The 20,780-nt window shown below is 42.7% G+C and overlaps 1 protein-coding gene across 1 annotated transcript in view; it reads right to left on the bottom strand.

The window, feature by feature from the left end:
• ARHGAP35 (Rho GTPase activating protein 35) overlaps positions 1–20,780 on the bottom strand; it is a 151,558-nt gene that overhangs the window by 43,476 nt on the left and 87,302 nt on the right. The window contains exon 3 of the mRNA XM_027845875.1: positions 9,054–9,198. Within this exon, the coding sequence (XP_027701676.1) occupies positions 9,054–9,198 (145 nt within the window). The remainder of the gene's footprint in view (positions 1–9,053; positions 9,199–20,780) is intronic.

Below are 20,780 nucleotides of genomic sequence, written 5' to 3'. Positions count from 1 at the left end.
ACTCTGACAGTCTGTGCTCTGATGTTTTTACCAGCCTTGGCGTTCTACAACAACTGACGTTGTCCACAGCATCCACACTCTCTCCCTGGGGCTTCACCACAGCACTGTGAGCTAAGGACCACAGGCACAATTGACCTCATTTTACACATAAGCAAACAGAAACTGAGAGAGGGCAAATTTTGTTTCCAAAAGTAGCAAAATCAAAGATATAGGGTCTTATATCGAATATTTGAAGTTTATAGTGGGTTCCTAAAAGAGAAATTTTTCTCTCTCTACATTCATTCCCAAATGCCCTTTCTAAGCCAGTCTAGAAATATCCATGTGCTTTGAAAGACCTCCAGCCTTATTAATAATAACACAGACTTTCAAGTTTTTGGAATGAAGGCAGTCATGATAGGAATATGCAGTTTAAATAGCTTCCACTTAGGTTGTTATCCTTTGCTCATCTTTATGTTACTCGTTACTTTTTCGGAGACGTAATCAACAAAAGAAGCATTTAACATAGCTGCCCTTTTTTATACCTGTATATGATTCCTTTATGCCCTAAGCACATGATCAATTTTTCTAAAGGCCCAAGAGGATACTAAGAAAAGCATATTCTCTAATATTTCCTTTAGAAGTCATCTTTAGTCAATCAAATCTAGTATATCCAACAATTACTTCAGGTTCGGATTTTCCTTCTTGTTTACCTTAACATTGAATTTATCCATTTCTGAGAAAGGAATATTGATGTCTGCTAATATTATGTTACTTCCCAAATTTTGGCAACTTCCTCACTTCACTTTTAAGAAATCAGTAATTAGGGCATTTGATGCATAATCTTTTACAACTGTCATTTTTCCTTTGTCCGTGGTGTCTTTAAGCATGATATTGTTTTCCTGGTTCTACCTCTATTGGCTTTATTAAAAAAACAAATAAACAAACACAACTATCTTTAGTGACTGAAACTGTTGCTTTTTTAAAAAGCTGCCTGAATAATAACAGATTTTGTTCCATCCACTTACTCCACATGTTGACAACATTTAAAATATATTTCTGCTGTGCAGCAAATCACTAGGTTATGATACAATACCTGTGATGCTCACTAACTGTATAACATTGTGTCAAGTCACTCAATCTCTCAGTCTAACATGACATAGTGAGAAGACCTGAACTGAAATCCAGCCTCAGACACAACTAGCTGTGTGACATTAACCAAATCACTTAGCCTTTGCCTCAGTTTCCTTCACTGTATAATGGGGCTATAGTAGCACCTAACTCCTAGAGTTGTTGTGGGGACCAAATCAGATAACATTTGTAATGTGCTCAGGCCAGTCCTCGGCACGCAGGCATCATATAAATGCTAGCTATCACTGTCATTATCTTCATATGCAAAACAGAAGGGCTAAATCAGATGGTCTCTGAAAATCTTTCCGGCTTTAGTTCTATGATCCCACGGTCCTGATGCCCAAGCCAGGGAGAAAAGACAGGAAGAGAAGATGGTGTTTGTAGGAAGGAGGAAAGCAGCCAGTAGACAGGGAGAAAAGGAAGATTAGTGAGAGAGTAGAGATGACAGACTGGGAAATCTGATGTAGAAGAGAGGATGGAATGGGACCAACTTGGTTGTATGGAAGGCTCTGCCTTGGCTAGGATAACTGCTTCTGCATGTGGGATGGGGTAAGGAGGAGAAAGTGGCAGAAGACTCACTCGGTGACCTCTCCCCTCCTTTAAGGTTCATCTCTGTCCCCTAATCACAATCCTGGTAGTGGCTATCTATAGAAGCCTTTGTCGGGGGCAGCTAGGTGGTGCAGTGGATACAGCACTGGCCCTGGAGTCAGGAGGACCTGAGTTCAAATCCGGCCTCAGACCAGACACTTGACACTTACTAGCTGTGTGACCTTGGGCAAGTCACTTAACCCCAATTACCCCCCCCCCCAAAAAAAGGGCTATGTCATATCCCTTTGTTAAATGGCTTCAGTACCAGGCTCACAATTTTTCTCTCTTCCCAACTCCTGCCCTCATACTAGGAGACTGCAATATATATACTGACTCTTTCAACCTATTCACTTTCTATAACCTGCCTCAGTCACACAAAAAGATGGTAACTGATCCTTCCATCACCCATAAATGCAGCACTTAGACTGCACTTTGCCAAACCTCACCCTTGGATCACTCGCACCATTGAGGAGCCTTCAATCCTCGAATACACAAGTGCTACTGAACGAAGGTGGAGAAATTACGGCACCATACTGACTGAAGCCGCTACAAATCTGTTACACAACTTCAACTAGGCCCTCATCACCACTTGGCAATCCTTCTACACATTCCTCATCAACACTCCCTCCCACTCTCCACAGTGGGCTCTTAAAAGCATTCTCATGGCTGCCCCTCCCCTTCAGTTCTGCTGGGAACCTGGCTTCATATCTTACAGAAAAATTGAGGCCATTCACTATGGGCTCCCTGTTTTCATCTCTTCCTCATCTCCTATCACTCAAATGCCTTCAGCCATTTTCTCCTCCTTCACTCATCTCACACGAAGAGGTGACCTTCCTCCTTACCAAGACCCATCTGAACAAGTAATGCCCTTCCTTTCCATCTCCTCCAACAGAGTGGCCCCTCTGTCATCTCCACTCTCTCACTTATTTTCAATCTCACCCTCTCTACTGGCTCGTTCCCTCCCGCCTACAAATGTGTCCATTTCTCCTCTGTCTTCAAAAAAACCTCTCACTTAATCCTTCCAGGCCTGCTAACTATCATCCTACATCCCTTCTGCCCTCTGTGGCCAAACTCCTCAAAAAGATTGTCTCTAACCCCCTCCTACCTTTCCTGTCTAAACTCTTTGACTTGAGATTCCACTACTAGGCTTATACCCCATGGAGGTCTACCTAGTTTGCCCTAACCTCTCTGATGACCTTTAATCTTGCATCTCCAACTGCCTTTCAAACACCTCCAACTGGATATCCAGTAGATGTCTTTTTCCTTTGATTCTATTTTATTTCTAGTACCAATTTATCTCCCTTCTTTGACTCCCTCCCCTACTCACTGAGAAGGCAAGAAATAAAATATCCATTAATACATACAAAGTCACACAAAACATGTCTGCATTAACTACATTCCACAAAAAAAGGAAAAAAAAAACAAGAAAAAGAAAAAATATGTTTAGATCTATACTCTCGAGCCTATCAGCTCTCTGTCTGAAGGTGGACAGCATTTTTTATCATTGAATCCTTCGAAATTCTGACAGATCATTGTATTGATCAGAATCACTATATCTTTCACAGTTGCTTATCTTTACAACATTGCTGTTAGAATATAAATTGTTTCCCTGGTTCTGCTTACTTCATTTTGCATCAGTTCATAAAATTCTTCTCAGGTTTTTCTGAAACCACCTCCTTTATCATTTCTTACAGCACAATAGTATTCCATCTCATTCATATGTCATAACTTGTTCAACCATTCCCTAACTGATGGGCATCTCCTTAGTTTCCAATTCTTTGCTATAATACAAAAAGCTGCTATAAATATTTTGGTATAGATGAGGTTTTTTCCTCTTTCTTTGATCTCTTTGGAGCACAGATTTAGTAGCAGTATTGCTGGGTCAAAAGCAGAAAACTAGGCACAGACCAACAGCTCAAACATATACCAAGATAAGCTCAAAATGGATATATGATTTAGATATAAAGGGTGCTATCATAAACAAATTAGGGGGGAATGGAAGAAATTACCTGTCAGAGGGGAGGAATTCATGAACAAACAAGAGATACAGGTTCATAGGAGGTAAAATGGGTAATTTCGATTACATAAAATAAAAAAAAATCTCTGCAAAAACAAATCTCATGCAGACAAAATTAGAAGAAAACCAAGAAACTGGAGGGGAGGGGAATGTTGCTACAAGTTTTTCTGATACAAGGTTTATTTCTCAATTACATAGGGGACTGAGCCAAATTTATAAGAATTAGTGCCATTCCCCAATTGATAAATGATCAAAGGATACAAACAGGCAGTTTTCAGAGAAAGAAATCAAAGCTATCAATAGTCACATGAAAAAACGTTCTAAATCACTAATGATTAGAGAAATGAAAATTAAATAACCCTTAAGTACCCCCTCATATTCATCGGATTGGCTAAGATAACAGAAAAAGAAAATGACAAATGCTAGAGAGGATGTGGGAAAAGAGGTACCCTGATGCATTGTTGGTGGGACTGTGAACTGGTCCAACCATCCTGGAGAAAACTTTGGAACTATGTCAAAAAAAAACTATCAACCTGAGCATATGATTCAGCAATATCTCAACTAGATTTATATCCCAAAGAGATCAAAGGAAAAGGATCCAGTAGCTATTTCAAACTAAATATATCCAAACTGAACTCAGTATCTGCCCCCCAAAACCACGCCCCACCCCTTCCCTATGACTGTGGAGGGCAACACCGTCCTCTCAGACTCCCCCAACCTAGGGGTCTTCCTGGCTCCTGTCTCTTACCCTCCATATCCAAGCTGTTGTGAAGGCATTTCACCACTGCACCATCTTTCTAATATGCCCGTTCTCTCCTCTGACACTGCCAGTCCTCTGGTGCAGACCCTCATCACCTTATGCCTAGACTACTGTAATAGCTGCTAGGGGGTCTGCCTGCCTCAAATCTCTCTCCAATCCAATCCATCCTCTATTAAGCTGCCAAAATGATTTTCCTGAAGTACAGGTCTGACCATGTACCACCACCCCCAAACTTGAATGGCTCCCTACTGCCTCCATGACTAGATACAAAATGCTCTATTTACCCTTCACCTGACCCCCTCTTACCTTTCCTGTCTAAACTCTTTGACTTGAGATACCACTACTAGGCTTATACCCCAGGGAGGTCACTGACAAGAAAAGAGTCCATATATACACCAACTATTTACAGTAGCACTTTTTGTGTTATCAAAGAACTAGAAACAAAGTAGATCCCCATAACTGGGGAATGAAGGGGAAGTGAATAAGTATTTATATAGCATCTACTATGTGTCAGGCACTGGAATAAGTGCTTTTTAAAAAAAACAAATGTTTCATTTGATCTTCACAGCTACTTTGGGAAGTAGGTGGTATGATTATCCCCATTTTACAGATGAGGATACTGAGGCAAACAGATGAAGTGATGTGCCAAAGGTCACACAGCTGAACTCAAGCCTTCTGACTACAGGCCCAGCACTCTCCCCACTGTGCCACCAACTGCTATCTAAATAAACTGTGATGCAAGAATGGAACGGAATGTTATTATGTGGTAAGAAACAAAGACTATCCAAACACTTCATAGGTGAAATGATTCCCCAAACTTGCTGTTTCCAGAAGGCTGGGTCAGCAACCAAGATAGGCTTACCACTGCTCAAACAAGCTTTGCCCAGACCTCCTTGCTAAGCAGGAAGCACAGGGAAGAAAACTCTGGCAGCTAGGTGGGAAAGGGAAGGGCTAGATAAGTACTGATACAGAGGCTGGCTGGGTGTCAGGCATGGGCTAAGGGCGCAAGGCTTGAATAAGAACAAACTCAATTCAGACCCTGCCTCTGACTTGGGAGATGATGGATTAGTCACACTAACCTTCCTGAATCAGATTCTTCAGTTGTAAGATGAAGGGGCTGCACCTGATGCCTCTAAGGTCCCTTCTAAGTTGAAACAGATGATCCTATGAAATAGGACCCTTCTCAGGAAGAATCCTCACTGCAATGGGAGTGGATAAGAGCTTTAATTAAATGAATCTCTGTAGGCCTGGGGTATGAGAACAAAGTGTACCCTGATTCACCAACATGGAGACTCAAGAGGACAAGCTGTTGACATCGTGCTCCTTGGACAACCCAATGGGCCTCAGCAGGAGGCAGAGTGGGAAGATCACTGCAATGGAAGTCTCAAGAACTAGGCTGCATCCCTGGATTTTCCAATGACTTTCTTTGGCAGGTTGGCCAAAACACGTCCACCTTTGTGCCTCAGTTTCCTCACTTGTACAATTAGGGGACTGGAGTATGTAGTCCTCAAAGGCCTTTCCAACACTCAGGTTCTACAGTCTCATTCTCCTCCTTTGGCATGGAGTTCTCTACAGTTGGAATGTCAATGCTGAAACCCAGCTCCAGAGGGTGCTGATGAAATTTATAGTAGGCTGCTGCAGTCAGTCCATATTTCATGATACTGCATCATTTTTTATCATGTTGTGATTAGAGAGAAAAAATAGACTATAAATCCCTCTACTTGTTCAAGCAATCCCATTCCATCTCATCTCCTGCAACAGACTGCCCTTTAACATCCCCCTCCTTTCAGTTCTTTCTTTCAATAATTTCCTTTTTATCCTGTGTATAGCTTCCTTTGTATATATCTGTTTGCATGTTGTCTCCCCCATTAGATGGTAAGTTCCTTGAGGGCAGGGATTGTCTTTTGCTCCTTTTGTATTCCCAGTGCCTGGCACATAGCAGTCACTTAATAAAAGCTGACTGACTGCTGTTTGCTTATCAGGCTGCTGGCCTGTTGGGCTAAGCTTATATTCCTGAACCCAGTTCCATGTGACCTGAATGGTACTCCCTCAAGATCAAAGCCTGCAAGGCTCTGGAAGCAACAAGTGAAAAATCAGGAAGAACAGAATTAAAAATCAAATAGAGAGAAGAACACTGCCATGCCAATGACAGGGGCAGGCTTCAGAATGATGCCCGATTCCCAGGCAGCCAAGCAGTCTCTCCCACTAGCCACTGACTGAGCTGAGATTTACCAGATTCAAGGAGCTCAAATGCCTTCGGACAAAAAAACCATTCCTTGTTCATGGATCTAAACACGTCAAAAGATGGGCTCCTCACTGCAGTAACACAACACATGGCTTGGCTGATGGGCTGGTCCGTCACTACTTCTCTTTTTTATTGTGTGACAAGGGAAAGCTCTCCAGAGGAGGGAAATGAAGGGGGTGAAGAAACTAAAGGCATCAATATCAATATTCTTAAAGGAATCACGGAGCATTCCAGGAGGAAGGGACCTTAGAACCCCAAATGTCACAGCTCAAAGAAACTGCAAGGACAGAACGCCAGAACTAAGAAGCCATACAGCCCAGCACAGCTATGCTGAGAGAGGACCACAGAAGCGAGGCCCCAACACTGCCTCGGGGACTCCCTCTCTGTGCTCAGGGAAGGGGGGCAGCAGGAGGAGACATTTTACCTGCCTTGGGCCTCAGTTTCCTTGTAAGACTGAGGAGAGGAGAAAAACGCAATCACAACTGGATTACGCAAAATTATTATGATCAAACACTGAAGAAGAGATAAGAGCATACCTGACCCATTTTATCTATAAAGGTGGGAAAGCCCAAAGGTCAAACTCGACAGAACATCAGACTTTTTAAGACACGCATTAGTTTTGTTGAACTGAACTTCCCCCCTCTGTTTTGGTTCTTTATCATTGGGAACAGAAAGAAAGAAGATGAACCTCCTAGAACAATACACTGTGCACACTGTTTCATGTAATCAACATTAATTAATAATTGGTTTTGCTTAAATTTTTTTTTTTTAAAACAAGTTAAGATTCCTCCTGAAAGGGCTAGGGGATGTTGATGGTATAAAGGCAAAAGGAATTTGTTTTTTAAAAAGTGTTGTTGTGTTTTTTGTTTTTTAAGGAGAAGAAATGGATATAGATGGCTTTCTGAAGGATACACGTAGCCGAGAAGGAAGGGTAACAAGCATTCATACATAGCACCAATGTGCCAGGCACTGTTTTAAGTGCTTTATAATTATCTGATTTGAGCCTCACAGCAATCCTGGGAGGCAGGGGTTGGTATTATTTTAGTTGAGGAAACTGAGGCAGAGATAAAGTGACTTGCCCAGAGCCACACAGCTGTTATGTGTCTGAGGTTGGATTTGAACTCAGGTCTTCCTGACTCCAGGCCCAATGCTCTCTCCACTGTGCCACCTAGGGGTCAAAGGAGGGGAAAACATGAGATGATAGTGGGGTTGGTGGGCTCAAACAAGGGCTTTGTAAGGATGGAGACAACACAGGCATGTGTAAAGGCAATCTGGAGAGACTGAAGAGAGCAGGTGGAGATGATGGCAGGGGAGTCTGGGGGGGACAGAAGCACTTGCACACGTGGAAGGAGAAGGAAGAGACAGTGGGAGCACAGGAGGAAATGGGAGAGTCAGCAGTAGCTTGCAGGGAAACAGGACTCAGAACAGGTCTGTGGAGACGTTTGGACAGGAGCATGGCTGCCCTGTTGTAGTGAGGGGCCCAAATGAGGTCAGAGAACAGAAATCTCTAGTGAACCCAATCAGCACAATTCCTCCAGCTCCATCCAGTAGCACGTGAACAAGAGAGAGCAAAGGAGACAGTCTATGGCAGGGAATTGGTGAAATGTGAATGATGAAAAGCCCAGAGAGCAAGGGATTCAAGAGTAGGAAACAGTGTAGACTTAAGTTAAGGGGTCAAGACAGGAAAGGGTGGAGAGTGTAGCTAGTATAGGAGTGATGACCTGAAAAGGCCCTGAGAGGTGGAATTCTGTTGGGTGAGGCCAGCTGGGGCCCACAGGAGGCATGGGGCAACTTCTCGAGTGGAGAATGCCTCCTGAGCCCTAGCAAGGAGTCTAGGTGGCATTCTTGTGAAGGACAGACAGTGGGAGAAATAGGTAGGGCTAGTCCTTGTGGGCTGGGCAGAGAACAGTGGCAGCTCCAGCAGGTGACTTCCCCAGTAATGTCTGTCCCTCATCCTCTAACCACCCTCCCTACTTCCTGGGGTCTGAAGTCAAGACAATTCCTGAAGTAGAGAGCTGGGAGCCCACACACCCGGAATGACAAGAGATGAAGGACTGAGGCAATCCAAGTGTTTACAAGGGTCCTTGGGGTCGCCTGGAGATGTACCTCCTTGGCCCTCAGCATCTCTCTCACATGCTCACTCTGTCTGACATGCGGCCCCTCACCACCAGCAAACTGGGAAGCTGGGAAACAGCTTACAGCATGACAGAGCAGAGAGCTCTAAGACCTGAGAAATACCTTATGATGCTGTTGGCCACTCCTCCAGGATTCTTTCTTTACAAAGAATCCTGCAGAAATTCTGACTGCTGTGATCAAGACCAAGTTATCGCTCTTACCTGTTGCTTCAATGTACTCGATGCATCTCTCAATAAAAATGGGGATAGGCTTCTCTGGAGTTACTACGGTGTTTAAAGGCACCCCAAAATAGTTACTTTCCCACGTTGTCTTCGTGATAGATGGCCGGGGTTTAGGCTTTGGTTTCTGTTATGGAAGAAAATAAGATCAGGGTGAATACTGAAACAACCGTAAAACCCCAGGCCTCACAGTAGGGCCCCTGGTATCCAATGTTCCACCATGGAGCTCTAAGCTGGCCAAGACCGGGCCCTGTTCTCTAACTCCACTGCCAAGCCCTCAAGTCCATCTCGGGCTTTGGACAGGCAATCTTCCTTAGCCAGCATAGAGCACTGTTTGCGCACACCTCTGCATCTGCTAAATCGCCTATCACGCCTACTAAACTGTAATCTCCCAAATAACGTGGGCCCCTGCACAAGTACTCTCTGTATACAGCAGATGTTAATGTTGATCAAGTTAAAGACAATCTGCAAAATGTCCAGAATAAGACAGAGAAGAATGAAGCTGATGTTAACTTGTTCCTTCCCGACTCTCATTTCTCCCGGTGTTCAGGAGAACTCTGGGAAAAGGCTCAACTCTAACACCTCTGGGCCACGCCTTGTCAAAAAAGATGCTGGCAAAAGCTTTGCACCAGAGAGGCCAACACCCCATGGGTAATAACAATGTGATTATTATCTCCCTTTATCAAAAGATTTGTGAAGTAGTAAACAGGAAGTTTTCCAAGCCACCCACACAGATAATGGGTACTATACCTTCAGAAAAATTTTATCTTAAAAGATAAAGAACTGAATTGAAAACAAATTGTTCCCTTCTTTTATCAAATGCCAAGCAAATGTATAGCTTCTCAAAAGGCAGGCAAACTTAATTAGGAGCACTGCCAAAGGAAAGTTTACCACTGGAAATGGAGAAAATGGAAAAGATTCTGTTCACTGTTCAACCACTGTGTTTTCCTACGTGCTTAATGTGCTTCCTGTGTCTTTTATGTGCTCAAGACTTATTCCCAAATAGTATGAACACCCCCCCCCCCACAATATTGTAAGTACTATTTAATTTACAGAATTATCTATTTTCAGAAGTGGAGGAGACCTCAATTACCAAGCATTCATTAAGAGCTTACTATGTGAAAAACACTATACTAAGAACTGATACATAGAAGAAAATGAAATAATCTCTGTTCTCTAGGAGTTCACATTCCACCAGGGTAAGCAGGACTCCATTTGGAAACATTCTGGATAGGTGGTCATCAACCCCGAACCTGGTTACATCCAATCTGATTATTAAGTCATCTGAAAAACATTTATTACCTGTCCACCATGTACAGAACACCATTAGAAAATCCTTCTCCTCTTCTTCTTCTTCTTTTTTTTTTTTAAAGGCAATTGGGGTTAAGTGACTCGCCCAGGGTCACACAGCTAGTAAGTGTCAAGTATTTGGTCTGAGGTCAAATGTGAACTCAGGTCCTCCTGAATTCAGAGCCGGTACTCTCCACTTCGCCACCTAGCTGCGCGCCAGGAAATCCTTCTCATAGCAAGTTCACATTTCCCTCTCTGGACCCAATGGTCCCAAATCCAACTTCAAAGGTCAAGTGTAATAAATGTAATCCTTCTTCCATGTGACGACCCCTCAAATATTTGATGATGGCAAACATGTCTGTATTTTCTAAGTCTTCCCTTCTCCAGGCCAACCATCTCCACTTCTATCACTTGACTATGAATAACACGGCTCTGAGTTTCCTCCCTACTCTGCTAGTCCCTCTCTGAATGCACTCCAGTCAATGCCTTTCCTAAAATGCAGCCTGCCCCTCTCCCAACCCAGTTCTTCAGCTGTGGTCTGACCTAGGCTCAGAACACGGAGTTTATCACCTCCTTCATTTGGGACACCAGATTTCAATTAACTTAGCCCAATCCCTCCTCCCTCTCTCCCCACCCCAAGAAGTCTACTCTGTGCCAAGGGCCACAAGAGACTATGGAAAACAAGGCATTATCTCTGCCCTCCAAAGCTAGCATGAGTGAATACTTCTCATCTGTACAGATACGCATCATGTTCTGCAAAGCTTAGAATATTTATATTTTTTCAGCACTGAACAGGCATGAAATTGACAAAAATTAGGTGACATGTCAGACTACTGTATTTACTGGCATCAACTCCCTCTGAGTGCACCAGGCAACCACACAGAAAATGGAGTTACTCAATGGGATTCATGTCTGGATGCCTAACAGAATTTCACTGATAGGACTTTTTCACATAATCTGAGTTGGAAGGGATCCCAGAAGCTCTCCAAACCAACTAATACATGAGCAAGAAACTCCTCTCCAACACAGAAATCATCATCCAGTCTTCCAAAGAGGAAACCAATGGAGCCTAAGGCAGCCTATTCTATTCCTGTTCTCCCCTAGGTCAACACTCATTGTGTGCCTCTGCACAGTTCACCTGTCCCTCACATGGCCCTCAGGGTCAAGTACAACAAGCCTGACACGTCTGCCTGGAGGAAAGGCGCACTCCCCACTGGGTCTTCTCTTCAATCTAAACTTTCTCGGCTCCCTCAGCTACTCTTCGTCCATTTTGTTTCGCCTGAGTGGACAGTCAGGCTAATGTGCTATAAGAAGCCATGATCCTACTGGGAAGCCTTTGCAGTAGCTGGGCTCTTGATGGAAAATCTGGCACAACTCTCCATCTAGAGAAGGCAAAACCTTTTCTATGGGGATTTGGCATGGCACGTCATCCATGATGCCGGCGAACACCTTCAGGCTTGTGTTAACAAAGTGATCTCTGTGGTGCACCTGTCATGCAACCCTGTACAATCTTAACAAATGTTCTGGGGGCACCTTACTCAAGAGCCTTTAGGCCTTTATCTTTGTTCTAGTCAGCTTTTTTTGTGACTAACAAATTACAGACATAGCTCTATTTTAAATTCTCTGTGCTTCTGATTTAGTTGTGTGACAGTGAAGATGTCATTTGCTGTAGAAAACCACCTGCAAAAACCTCCTGGTTCCATTTTTATATTTTCATCTGGATACCCTCTATGTATATGGGTTATTCTCACAGAGATTTTACAGACACTTGAATCTGGCATATGGGTTGGATATTGCTGATGGCTTAATTGTCGCCTGTTCAAAATAACAGTACCATCCGTAAAGGGTACTTTTTCATTCTTTTGGAATTTTCCTCTCTTTGTGATATCTTGAAAATTGACCTCTGAGGGGGCAACGAGGTGGCACAGTGGATAGAGCACCAGCTCTGAAGTCAGGAGGACCTAAGTTCAAATCCTGCCTCAGACCAAATAGTTGACACTTACTAGATGTGAGACTCTAGGCAAGTCACTTAACCCTAATTGCCCCCCCACAAAACCACCCCTCAAAAAGAAAAATTGACTTCTGAATGTCTTATGCCTATAGTACTGATTTGTACCTGTTTTCTGATAAGCGGGTTTGCTTGCTGCTAAGATATACAACACTACAACACCTCAAGCCTGGCTTATGGGTGAAGTGTCTCTTGGCCACCAGAACCCTTCAAAATCGATAAAACTGAAGATACAGGGAGAAAGCCAGTGAGAAGAAAGCCAGGAATGCTAATACCAAAGCTAGCAGCATTTTTTTCTCTCTGTATCTCACCATGTCTTCTCTGAACCATGACACATCAGCCTCATATCTTCGGATTCTCTTAAACATCCTCAGTGGTTATAGTTCTAGAGGCTCTTATATTCCTGCCGAATCTCCAGGCCACTGCCAGAAGCTCGCCGTTTGTCTGTCTGTCTGTCTCTCTCTCCTTCACGCCCCATTGTGCCTCAAACTTTCTATCCTAAACTAACTCTATTCAAGATTCTATTCATAACCCTGGTCACACATGCAAAGGTACAATCAAACAGTTAATAAGGAAAGTAATAGTTTGTCCAAATTGAAAGCAAAATTGAGTTGAAAAACAAACACCATTCTATTGAATTTTCATCTTAAATACTTAATAAGGAAAGTAGTTAGAAGTTTGGGGAATCTGTGGCCTCAAGGCTACATGGGGCCCTCTAGGTCCTCAAGTGCAGCCCTCTGACTGAATCCCAATTTCACAGAACAAATCATCTTCATAAAAGGATCTGTTCTGTAAAACTTGGACTAAGTCAAAAGGCCACACCCAGGACCTAGAAGGCTACATGTGGCCCCAAGGCCACAGGTTTCCCATCCCTGTTACGAGTATAGTCATGAATCTTTGAGGTATTTAAAAAGCTTGAAGAGAGTTTTAGATTGCTCTAATGAATAGAATGATTTCAGAAAAATCAGGGAAGATTTGTACGTACTGATGCAGATGATGAAGTAAGCAGAACTGGGAGAACAGTTTATACAACTTTGAAAAACTAAGCAACTCTGATCAAGACAATAACAAACCGCAATTCCAAAACATCAACAATGAAAAACTGTTTCCTGCCTCCTAACAAGGAAGTAATAGACACAAGATACCAGACGAAATATACATTTTCGGACAAGGACAAAGTGAGTTTGTTTTGTTTGACTCTGCACGTAAGGGTTTCTTTTTTGTTTTTTCTAGTATGGGAAGAAGATGGTAGAGAGAAGTAAATGTTTGTAAAATGAAAAATAAATTAATTTTTAAAATAAAGATAATACTAAGTAGCATTTATACAGTGCTTTAAACTTTGCAAATATTAACTCACTTGATCCTCCCTATACCCCAGGAGCTATAATTAAAGATGACTCAAACTCTTAAGAAGTGTGGAACTTTTGAGATACTTCTATCTGGAATTAAAAGGGAATAAATACTCTGGAAACTAGCCACTGACACAGTATGGTTGGAAAAATATGGCACTATCACAAGGAAATCACATAGATGTTAGATATTTGGAGTTAAGAAAAAAGCAGATATGTTTCCTTTTGAAAACAAGTGACTGCTCTGTTTGAATTATGAACATGCTGGTTGTGGAATATTTGTTCCGTGCCACAATATTCTTCTTTTTCCATAGGAGATAATCAAAATGTAAAAATATAAAATAAAGAAATATGAATTACGCTGTCATTTGTGAAACCTGATGTTTATAATTTGTAAAGAAGTGGATACAAAATTGAGACGGAATCAGTGAACACTGGCCTTGAGGAGAATAAAGTCATAGCTAGTCAACAGGATGGCTTTATTAAGAACAAGACATGACACACAAATTTAATGGCTTTTAAAAATGGAAAAACAAACATGGCTTCAGTAACTATAGTAGTCTTGTATTTGTTTTTTAAAACTAAATCATTTGGTACAAGATTCTCCTGAAAATTCTCTTGCAAAGCTGTTTCAGGGTAATTTGGTTAAAGGGCAGCTAGGTGGTGCAATGCATAGAGTGCTGGGTTTAGAGTCAGCAAGACTCATCTTCCCGGGTTCAAATCTGGCCTCGGACACTTACTAGCTATGTGACCCCGGACAAGTCACTTAACGCTCTTGGCCTCGGTGTCCTCCTCTATGAAATGAGTTGGAGAAGGAAATGGTGCCAAGAAAACCCCAAATGGGGACAGAGAGAGTCGGACATAACTGAAACTGCTGAACAACAAATCTGGTTAAAAGTCACCTCAAATTGAAAACTGACAGACAATTAGGAAAGAAGTCTTGTACTATGATCCTAAGAGCAGAACTAAAGCCTTCCCTCTTCTGACAATCCAATTTGCTAAAAGGAGAGAAACCACTGAAAAGAGTCGGTATATGCTGGTTCACCTTAAGACTGGGGGGGAGAGGTATGACGGCGACACATGAGACACCTCAGGGTGTGAAAGGAACAAGAGATTTGAAATCAGAATACACCTCAGGGTGTGAAAGGAACAAGAGATTTGAAATCAGAATACCTAGGTTTGGATTCCTGCTACATAATTCTGGGCAAGTCACTGAACCTCTCAGGGTCCTTGGTGCCTTCATTACCTAGTCCGAGGGGATCTCTAAGATTCTACCCAGTGAGAGGATCCACTTGGCAGGCACTGTACTAGAAGCTGGGGATAGATGGACATGATGCAGACCTTGCTCTCAACAAATTTACAACCTAATAAGGTGGAACCACTTACACCCTCCATCATATTTTGTAGAAGAAAAAAGTGAAAGGGGTTGGGGGTGGGAAATAGGGATAGGAATTTCTCTGAAGCTGAATCCCTATTAAGTGGCAGAGCTGAAATCAGAATCTGTGACGCCCAGATCCAGACATTCGACTCTCCTCTGCTTCTAACCTGCATTCCCTTCATCGCTTTCTGCATTGTCTGATCCCTGCCTTGTTGAAACAGATCACCTCCTGCCCACGATTCTTTAAAACTTCCTATGTGAACAAGTGTTGATACCAGAACAAGCTAAAGGAAAACTGAGAAAAAAGCTGTTTCTTTGTCTACAACAGTAAATGCAGCTGGCAAAAACAAAGACGTGAGGCAAAGCCCAGAGTCACCAAGAGGGTACCAACTCAGAGAACCAGACTGTTGGGACTGAGAAGCAGCTCAGCAGAAAAGAGGGGACAATGTCATCCTACAGGTGGAAAAACCAAGACCTACAGAGGCAAAGAGACTTGCCTGTGGATATATGACAGGCTTCTAATCCAGGTTCTTCATCTTTAGCATGTTTAAGTCTTGGAGCAGAACTAAATAATATAACAGAGCCAGCTTTCAAGATATGGGTATTACAATCCTCTTTCATGTGCTATAATGGCCAAGAAATGCCGCATTCAGTGCTAAGCATTCTTACGATGACTTACTCCATACACCAGCTGGGCTGGTCCTCAGAATGCTGACACACATACAGTCTGTCACCAGGACTATACATGACACTATTCTATCTTGTTATGATAATCTGCAACAATCTGAGTTTCACCGTCCCTGTCTTAGAGAAACCCGGGTCAAGACTTCCATGCCATAAATTCATTCAATCAATCAGCAACTAGTTATGAAGTTAATATTGTATACAGAGCTGAAGTAGAGATGACATTAAATAAGATACAGCCTCAGTCCTTCTGGGGGCTGGGCTATAATCTAGTAAGGTTGTAAGACTCAGATAAGTGCATCAGGGAATTAAAAACCAGATTATTATCTAAGGCTTTTTTTTTTCTTAAAGGTAAAAAATTATTATTCTGTTGAGGGGGGTGGAGGGGGTTGGGATTCAACTAGAAAACTGGGGGAGGAATATGTTTCAGGTATAGGCCACAGCACGCTCAAAAGCACATTGGTGGGTGACCACGATCAGGTTTATCTAATTTGAGTAGAGCAGAGAATGCTTGGAGGGGAGTATTAAGTAAGGTAAGGTGGGAAGAGAGGCTAGAACCAGATAAAGGAGGGCCTTGAATGCCAGAAAAAGGAGTTTGTATTTTACACAGCTGACAAGAAATCACTGAAGATTTCTGAGCAAAGGAGTGACATGACCAGATGTACATTTAAGTAAAATTAATGTAGCAGTGGTATAAAGGAAAAAAGTGAATGTTATAAGGCTATTCTAACAGAGATGGGTAGTAACACAAAGGCTTATAGCAGGATGATGTGAATGAATGTCAAAGAAAGTGTAAATGAATAAAATGCTTGCTATGGGTCAAGCATCACGCTAAGCACAGAGAATACAAAGAGAAAAAGAAAACAGTCTCTGAACTCACATCACAGTCTAACTGGGGAAAACAAACAGGAAAATTCAGCTACAAAGCAGATGTAAAGACCCAACAGTCCTAGGAGTATAGTTACAGAACCAACGGGAAATTCTCCAATTGATAACTGAATAAGGATATGAACAGACAGTTTTCAGAGGAAGAAATCTTCTTAATAACAGCCATATGAAAAATACTCTAAATCACTAATAATGAGAGAAACGCAAATGAAAACAACTGAGATTCCAATTTACACCCATCAGATTGGCAAAGCTGATGAAAATGGAAAATCACACATGCTGGAGGGGTCACGGGAAAACAGATACATTAATATACTGGTGGCGGACCTGTGGGCTGGTTTAGCCATTCCAGAAAGCCCTAGAACTATTTCCTAAAAACTATTAAACTGTACACACCCTTTAACTTAGCTACTAGGTTAACCACTACTGGGTCTATGCCCCAAAGAGAGAGGAAAAGGATCCATATGCACAAAAAACATTTATAACAATTCTTTATATGGTAGCAAAAAACTGGAAATTGGAGGGGGGTAGGGTACCTGTAAATTGGGGAATGGCTGAACATGTTATGGTATACATAAGTGATGGAATGCTATTTGTTAAATGACAAAAGGGATAATTTCAGAGAAACCTGATAAGAATTGTATAAGCCGATATAAAATGAAGTGAACAGAACCAGGAGCACAATTTATACAATAACAACAATACTGTAAAGACTTTAAAATAACTTTGGTTTTAAAATAACTGAAAGACTTAGGAACTCTGATAAACACAGTGACCAACCACAATTCCAGAGGTTTGTGATTAAATATGCTCCAAAAATAGAACTGATGGGACTCAAAAGTGAAGATGAAAGTATATGATTTGGTTTGTATATGATCAATAAGGGAATTTTTTGGTTTTTCTTGCTTTCTCACTGGGGAGTTAGAAGGATAGGGAAGGGGAGAGAAGAGGGAGGGAGAGAATTCAAACCTGAAAATAAAATAAAATGGAATTTAAAAAAAAATCCAATAGCAAGGCTTCAGATTCCTTGCCATATATTGGGACATTTGTCCAGAAGGAGCAGCCTAGCACCATTGGGAAGGGTGTAGTAGGCCTCCGGGTCACAGTAGAGAAGGGATTCTGGGCTCACTCTGACATAGAGTAGGGATGCAAGTTCCAAATCCAGCCAGGAAAGGAAAAGAAGATAGGTAAACTGGCAGAAAAGCTGGGGCAAGCTAGAAGGGGAGATACCCTGTGCCATGTCTGATTAGGGAGGAGGTTCCCATTTTGAATCAATAACACAAGCAATCCGAGTAAGATTTTGCTAGTGTTTGTACTATATTCCACATCAGAGTTTTCTAACTCAGAGTTGAACTAGATTAAAAAGTCACCGGGAAATGTTTAACAAGATGAATAAGAGTTTATACAACACAGATAACGGTCACTTGTGATTTCCTAAGTCAACACAGGCTGGTGTTGGGTGGCCACACAAGCAGTAAGACTGTCTTCTTTAGCTGTGTCTCCCCCAGTGCTAAGCACAGGAGTCTGCATACAATGTGTACATAACAAATGGCTGCTTAGTAAATGAATGAAGGCCCACAAACTGATCCGGGGCACTATGTTAGAAGAACAAACAAACACACATTCTAATTCTCCTCCTCTACTATGAAAGGGAGAAAGCTGTGCCCTCTCAAACTCTTTGTAAAGAAGAGGAGATACTCTACTTGTAATGACAAAGTACTAGATGGCACAGTGGATAGAATGCTACATTATCCTGCCTCAGATACTTAACTGTGTGATCCTTGGGAAGTAATGTAACATTTCAGCCTCAGCTTCCTCATCTGTAAAATGGGGACAATACTAGCATCTAATTTGTAGGGTTGTTGTGAAGATTAAACCTTAAAGAGCTATAGGTTAGCACTTACCCCTATCTCCTTTGATCGTTACCCATGTCCTGCCCCTTCACATGGGGATATCCCAGCACCATCTGGGTGCTGGATCTCCACTCTCATTGTCAGTTCTTTAGATTCCAGGTTCAAAAACCCCTCGGTGACCTCCCAAATCTACTATCGAACTCATCTCTCTCCTGCGCTCCAGTTAGCATCACCAACTACCTCCTGCACATCTCTACTTGGAAGTCTCAGCTTCAGTCATTTCAGTGTGTCTGACTCTCCATGACCTCATTTGGGGTTTTCCTGGCAGAGAGCCTGGAGTGGTTTGCCATTTCCTTCTCCAGCTCATTTTACAGAGGAGGAAACTGAGGCAAACAGGGTGAAGTGAGTTGCCTAAGGTCACAAAGCTAGTAAGTGTATAGGGCCAGATTTGAACTCAGGAAGATGAGTCTTCTTGACTCCAGGTAAAGCACTCGGTGCACTATGGCAGTCCCCCTAGGGCATGGTAAGTCTCATGAACATGTCCAAAACAAAACTGATCATCATTCTCCCAACTCCCCTGTATCCAAACAGGACAGTCATCTCCCCAGTTACCTAGTTCTACCCCTTGTGATCTTCTACTTTTCTCTTTCCCCTCACTCCCCACAGGCAATCAGGTGACCCATCTGTCAGCCTGGCTGCATATCTCTGGCATGTGCCCTTCTGCCCACTCATCTGGCCCTGCCCCACCCTGAGGCAGGTCCTCATCACTTCACACCTGGAGCACTACAAAAAGCCTCCTAATGGGCCTCTGCTTCCATTCTTCCCTTACCCCAAACCATCTTTCATAGTTGTCCAAGTGATACCTCTGCAACACAAGCTGGCCTTTAGGAAGTGAATATGCATCTCTATAGTACCTACAATGTGCCATGAACTGTGCTACTTGCTTTACAAATATCTCATTTGGCCCTCACACCAACCATTAGGCACGTGCTGTTATTATCCTCATTTTACAGCTGAGGAAACAGAGGCAGACAGAGATGAAGTGACTTGCTCAAGGTCACACAACTATGAAGTACTGGAGGCTATATCTGAATTCAGGTCTCTCTGACTCCAAGCCCAGTGCTTTATTTCTGCCTCTAGGCCCTCCTTGCTCAAGCTACAGTGGCTCCAGACTACCCCTGGAACCAAAGACAAATGCCTCTCTCTGGGATTCAAAGCTCTTCCTTTTTGTACAAGCTGATTTTCTCCTCACATATCCCACGTTCCAGCACGGCTGGCTTGCTGGCCGTCTGAGCTGGTGCCTGGCCTGGCCCCTGGACTGGAATCCCAAGGACCCTTTAAGGATCACCAAAGTGCTGCCTCTCCACAACACTCTTCCTGACTCTCCCCAATTAGGAACGCTCCTCCACCCCCTCTCACCTCCACTACTTTGCATTTACTTTGTCCTTACTTATCTGTCAGCTTCTCCAGGGGAGGGCCTGTCACAGCTCTGCCTGAGTTCCCAGGACCTCATAGAGTGCTTTGAATACAGCAGGAAAGTGACAAATGTTTGCTGAACTGAACTGAGAGCTAGTCAGGATGAAGGTCTCGAGCCTAGTTCTCTAACACACATACCAAACTCTCAGAGGGATTTATAAGTCTCTGCCTGCAGAATTTTAAAAATTGACTACGTCAAGAAATGTCCTACTGGGAAGAGGGAGAACAGAGTTAAGGCCCAGCCTCCTTTACGAAGCAAGACTGTATTCCGTAACTGCAGAGGGGAGCCCAAAGGAATTAAAGGGGGGCAAACGAGGCTTACATTAGTTAGGGGCACCAAGAGCAAAACAAACAAAAAACTTCATAACACTACAGAGTAAAAGGCAACAAATACGAAATTAGAGAGATGTATCAGCTTAAGGGGAAAAGGATGATAGATTTATAATTGGAAAGACTTGAGACGTAACCTAATCCAACTCCTTTATTTTACAGATGAGGAAACTGAGGCCCAGAAAACTGAAGTGACTTGCTCAAAGTCACCCAGACCCAAAGTTGAACTCAGATCTTCTTGACTCCAAACCCAGGATTCTTTCTATTGTATCAACAAAGAGAGCTTCAGGAATCCTGGAAAGGACTGACAGTAGGGAACAGAAGACAGAGAACTTCCTTGGGCAATCTTGGACTGTAGACCCATAAAGCCCTCATGGCTTCAACTCTCAGTACCCGAGCTGCTCTGCCGCCACCCCCTACTTTTCTTTATACTATCCAGTGCATGGAAAGGTG

This window comes from Vombatus ursinus, unplaced genomic scaffold (genome assembly GCF_900497805.2).
Source record: "Vombatus ursinus unplaced genomic scaffold, bare-nosed wombat genome assembly UNPS02015030.1, whole genome shotgun sequence".
NCBI classification, from domain to species: domain Eukaryota; kingdom Metazoa; phylum Chordata; class Mammalia; order Diprotodontia; family Vombatidae; genus Vombatus; species Vombatus ursinus.
The sequence above is the reverse complement of the archived record's forward strand: the minus strand, read 5'-3'. Positions and strand labels throughout refer to the sequence as shown.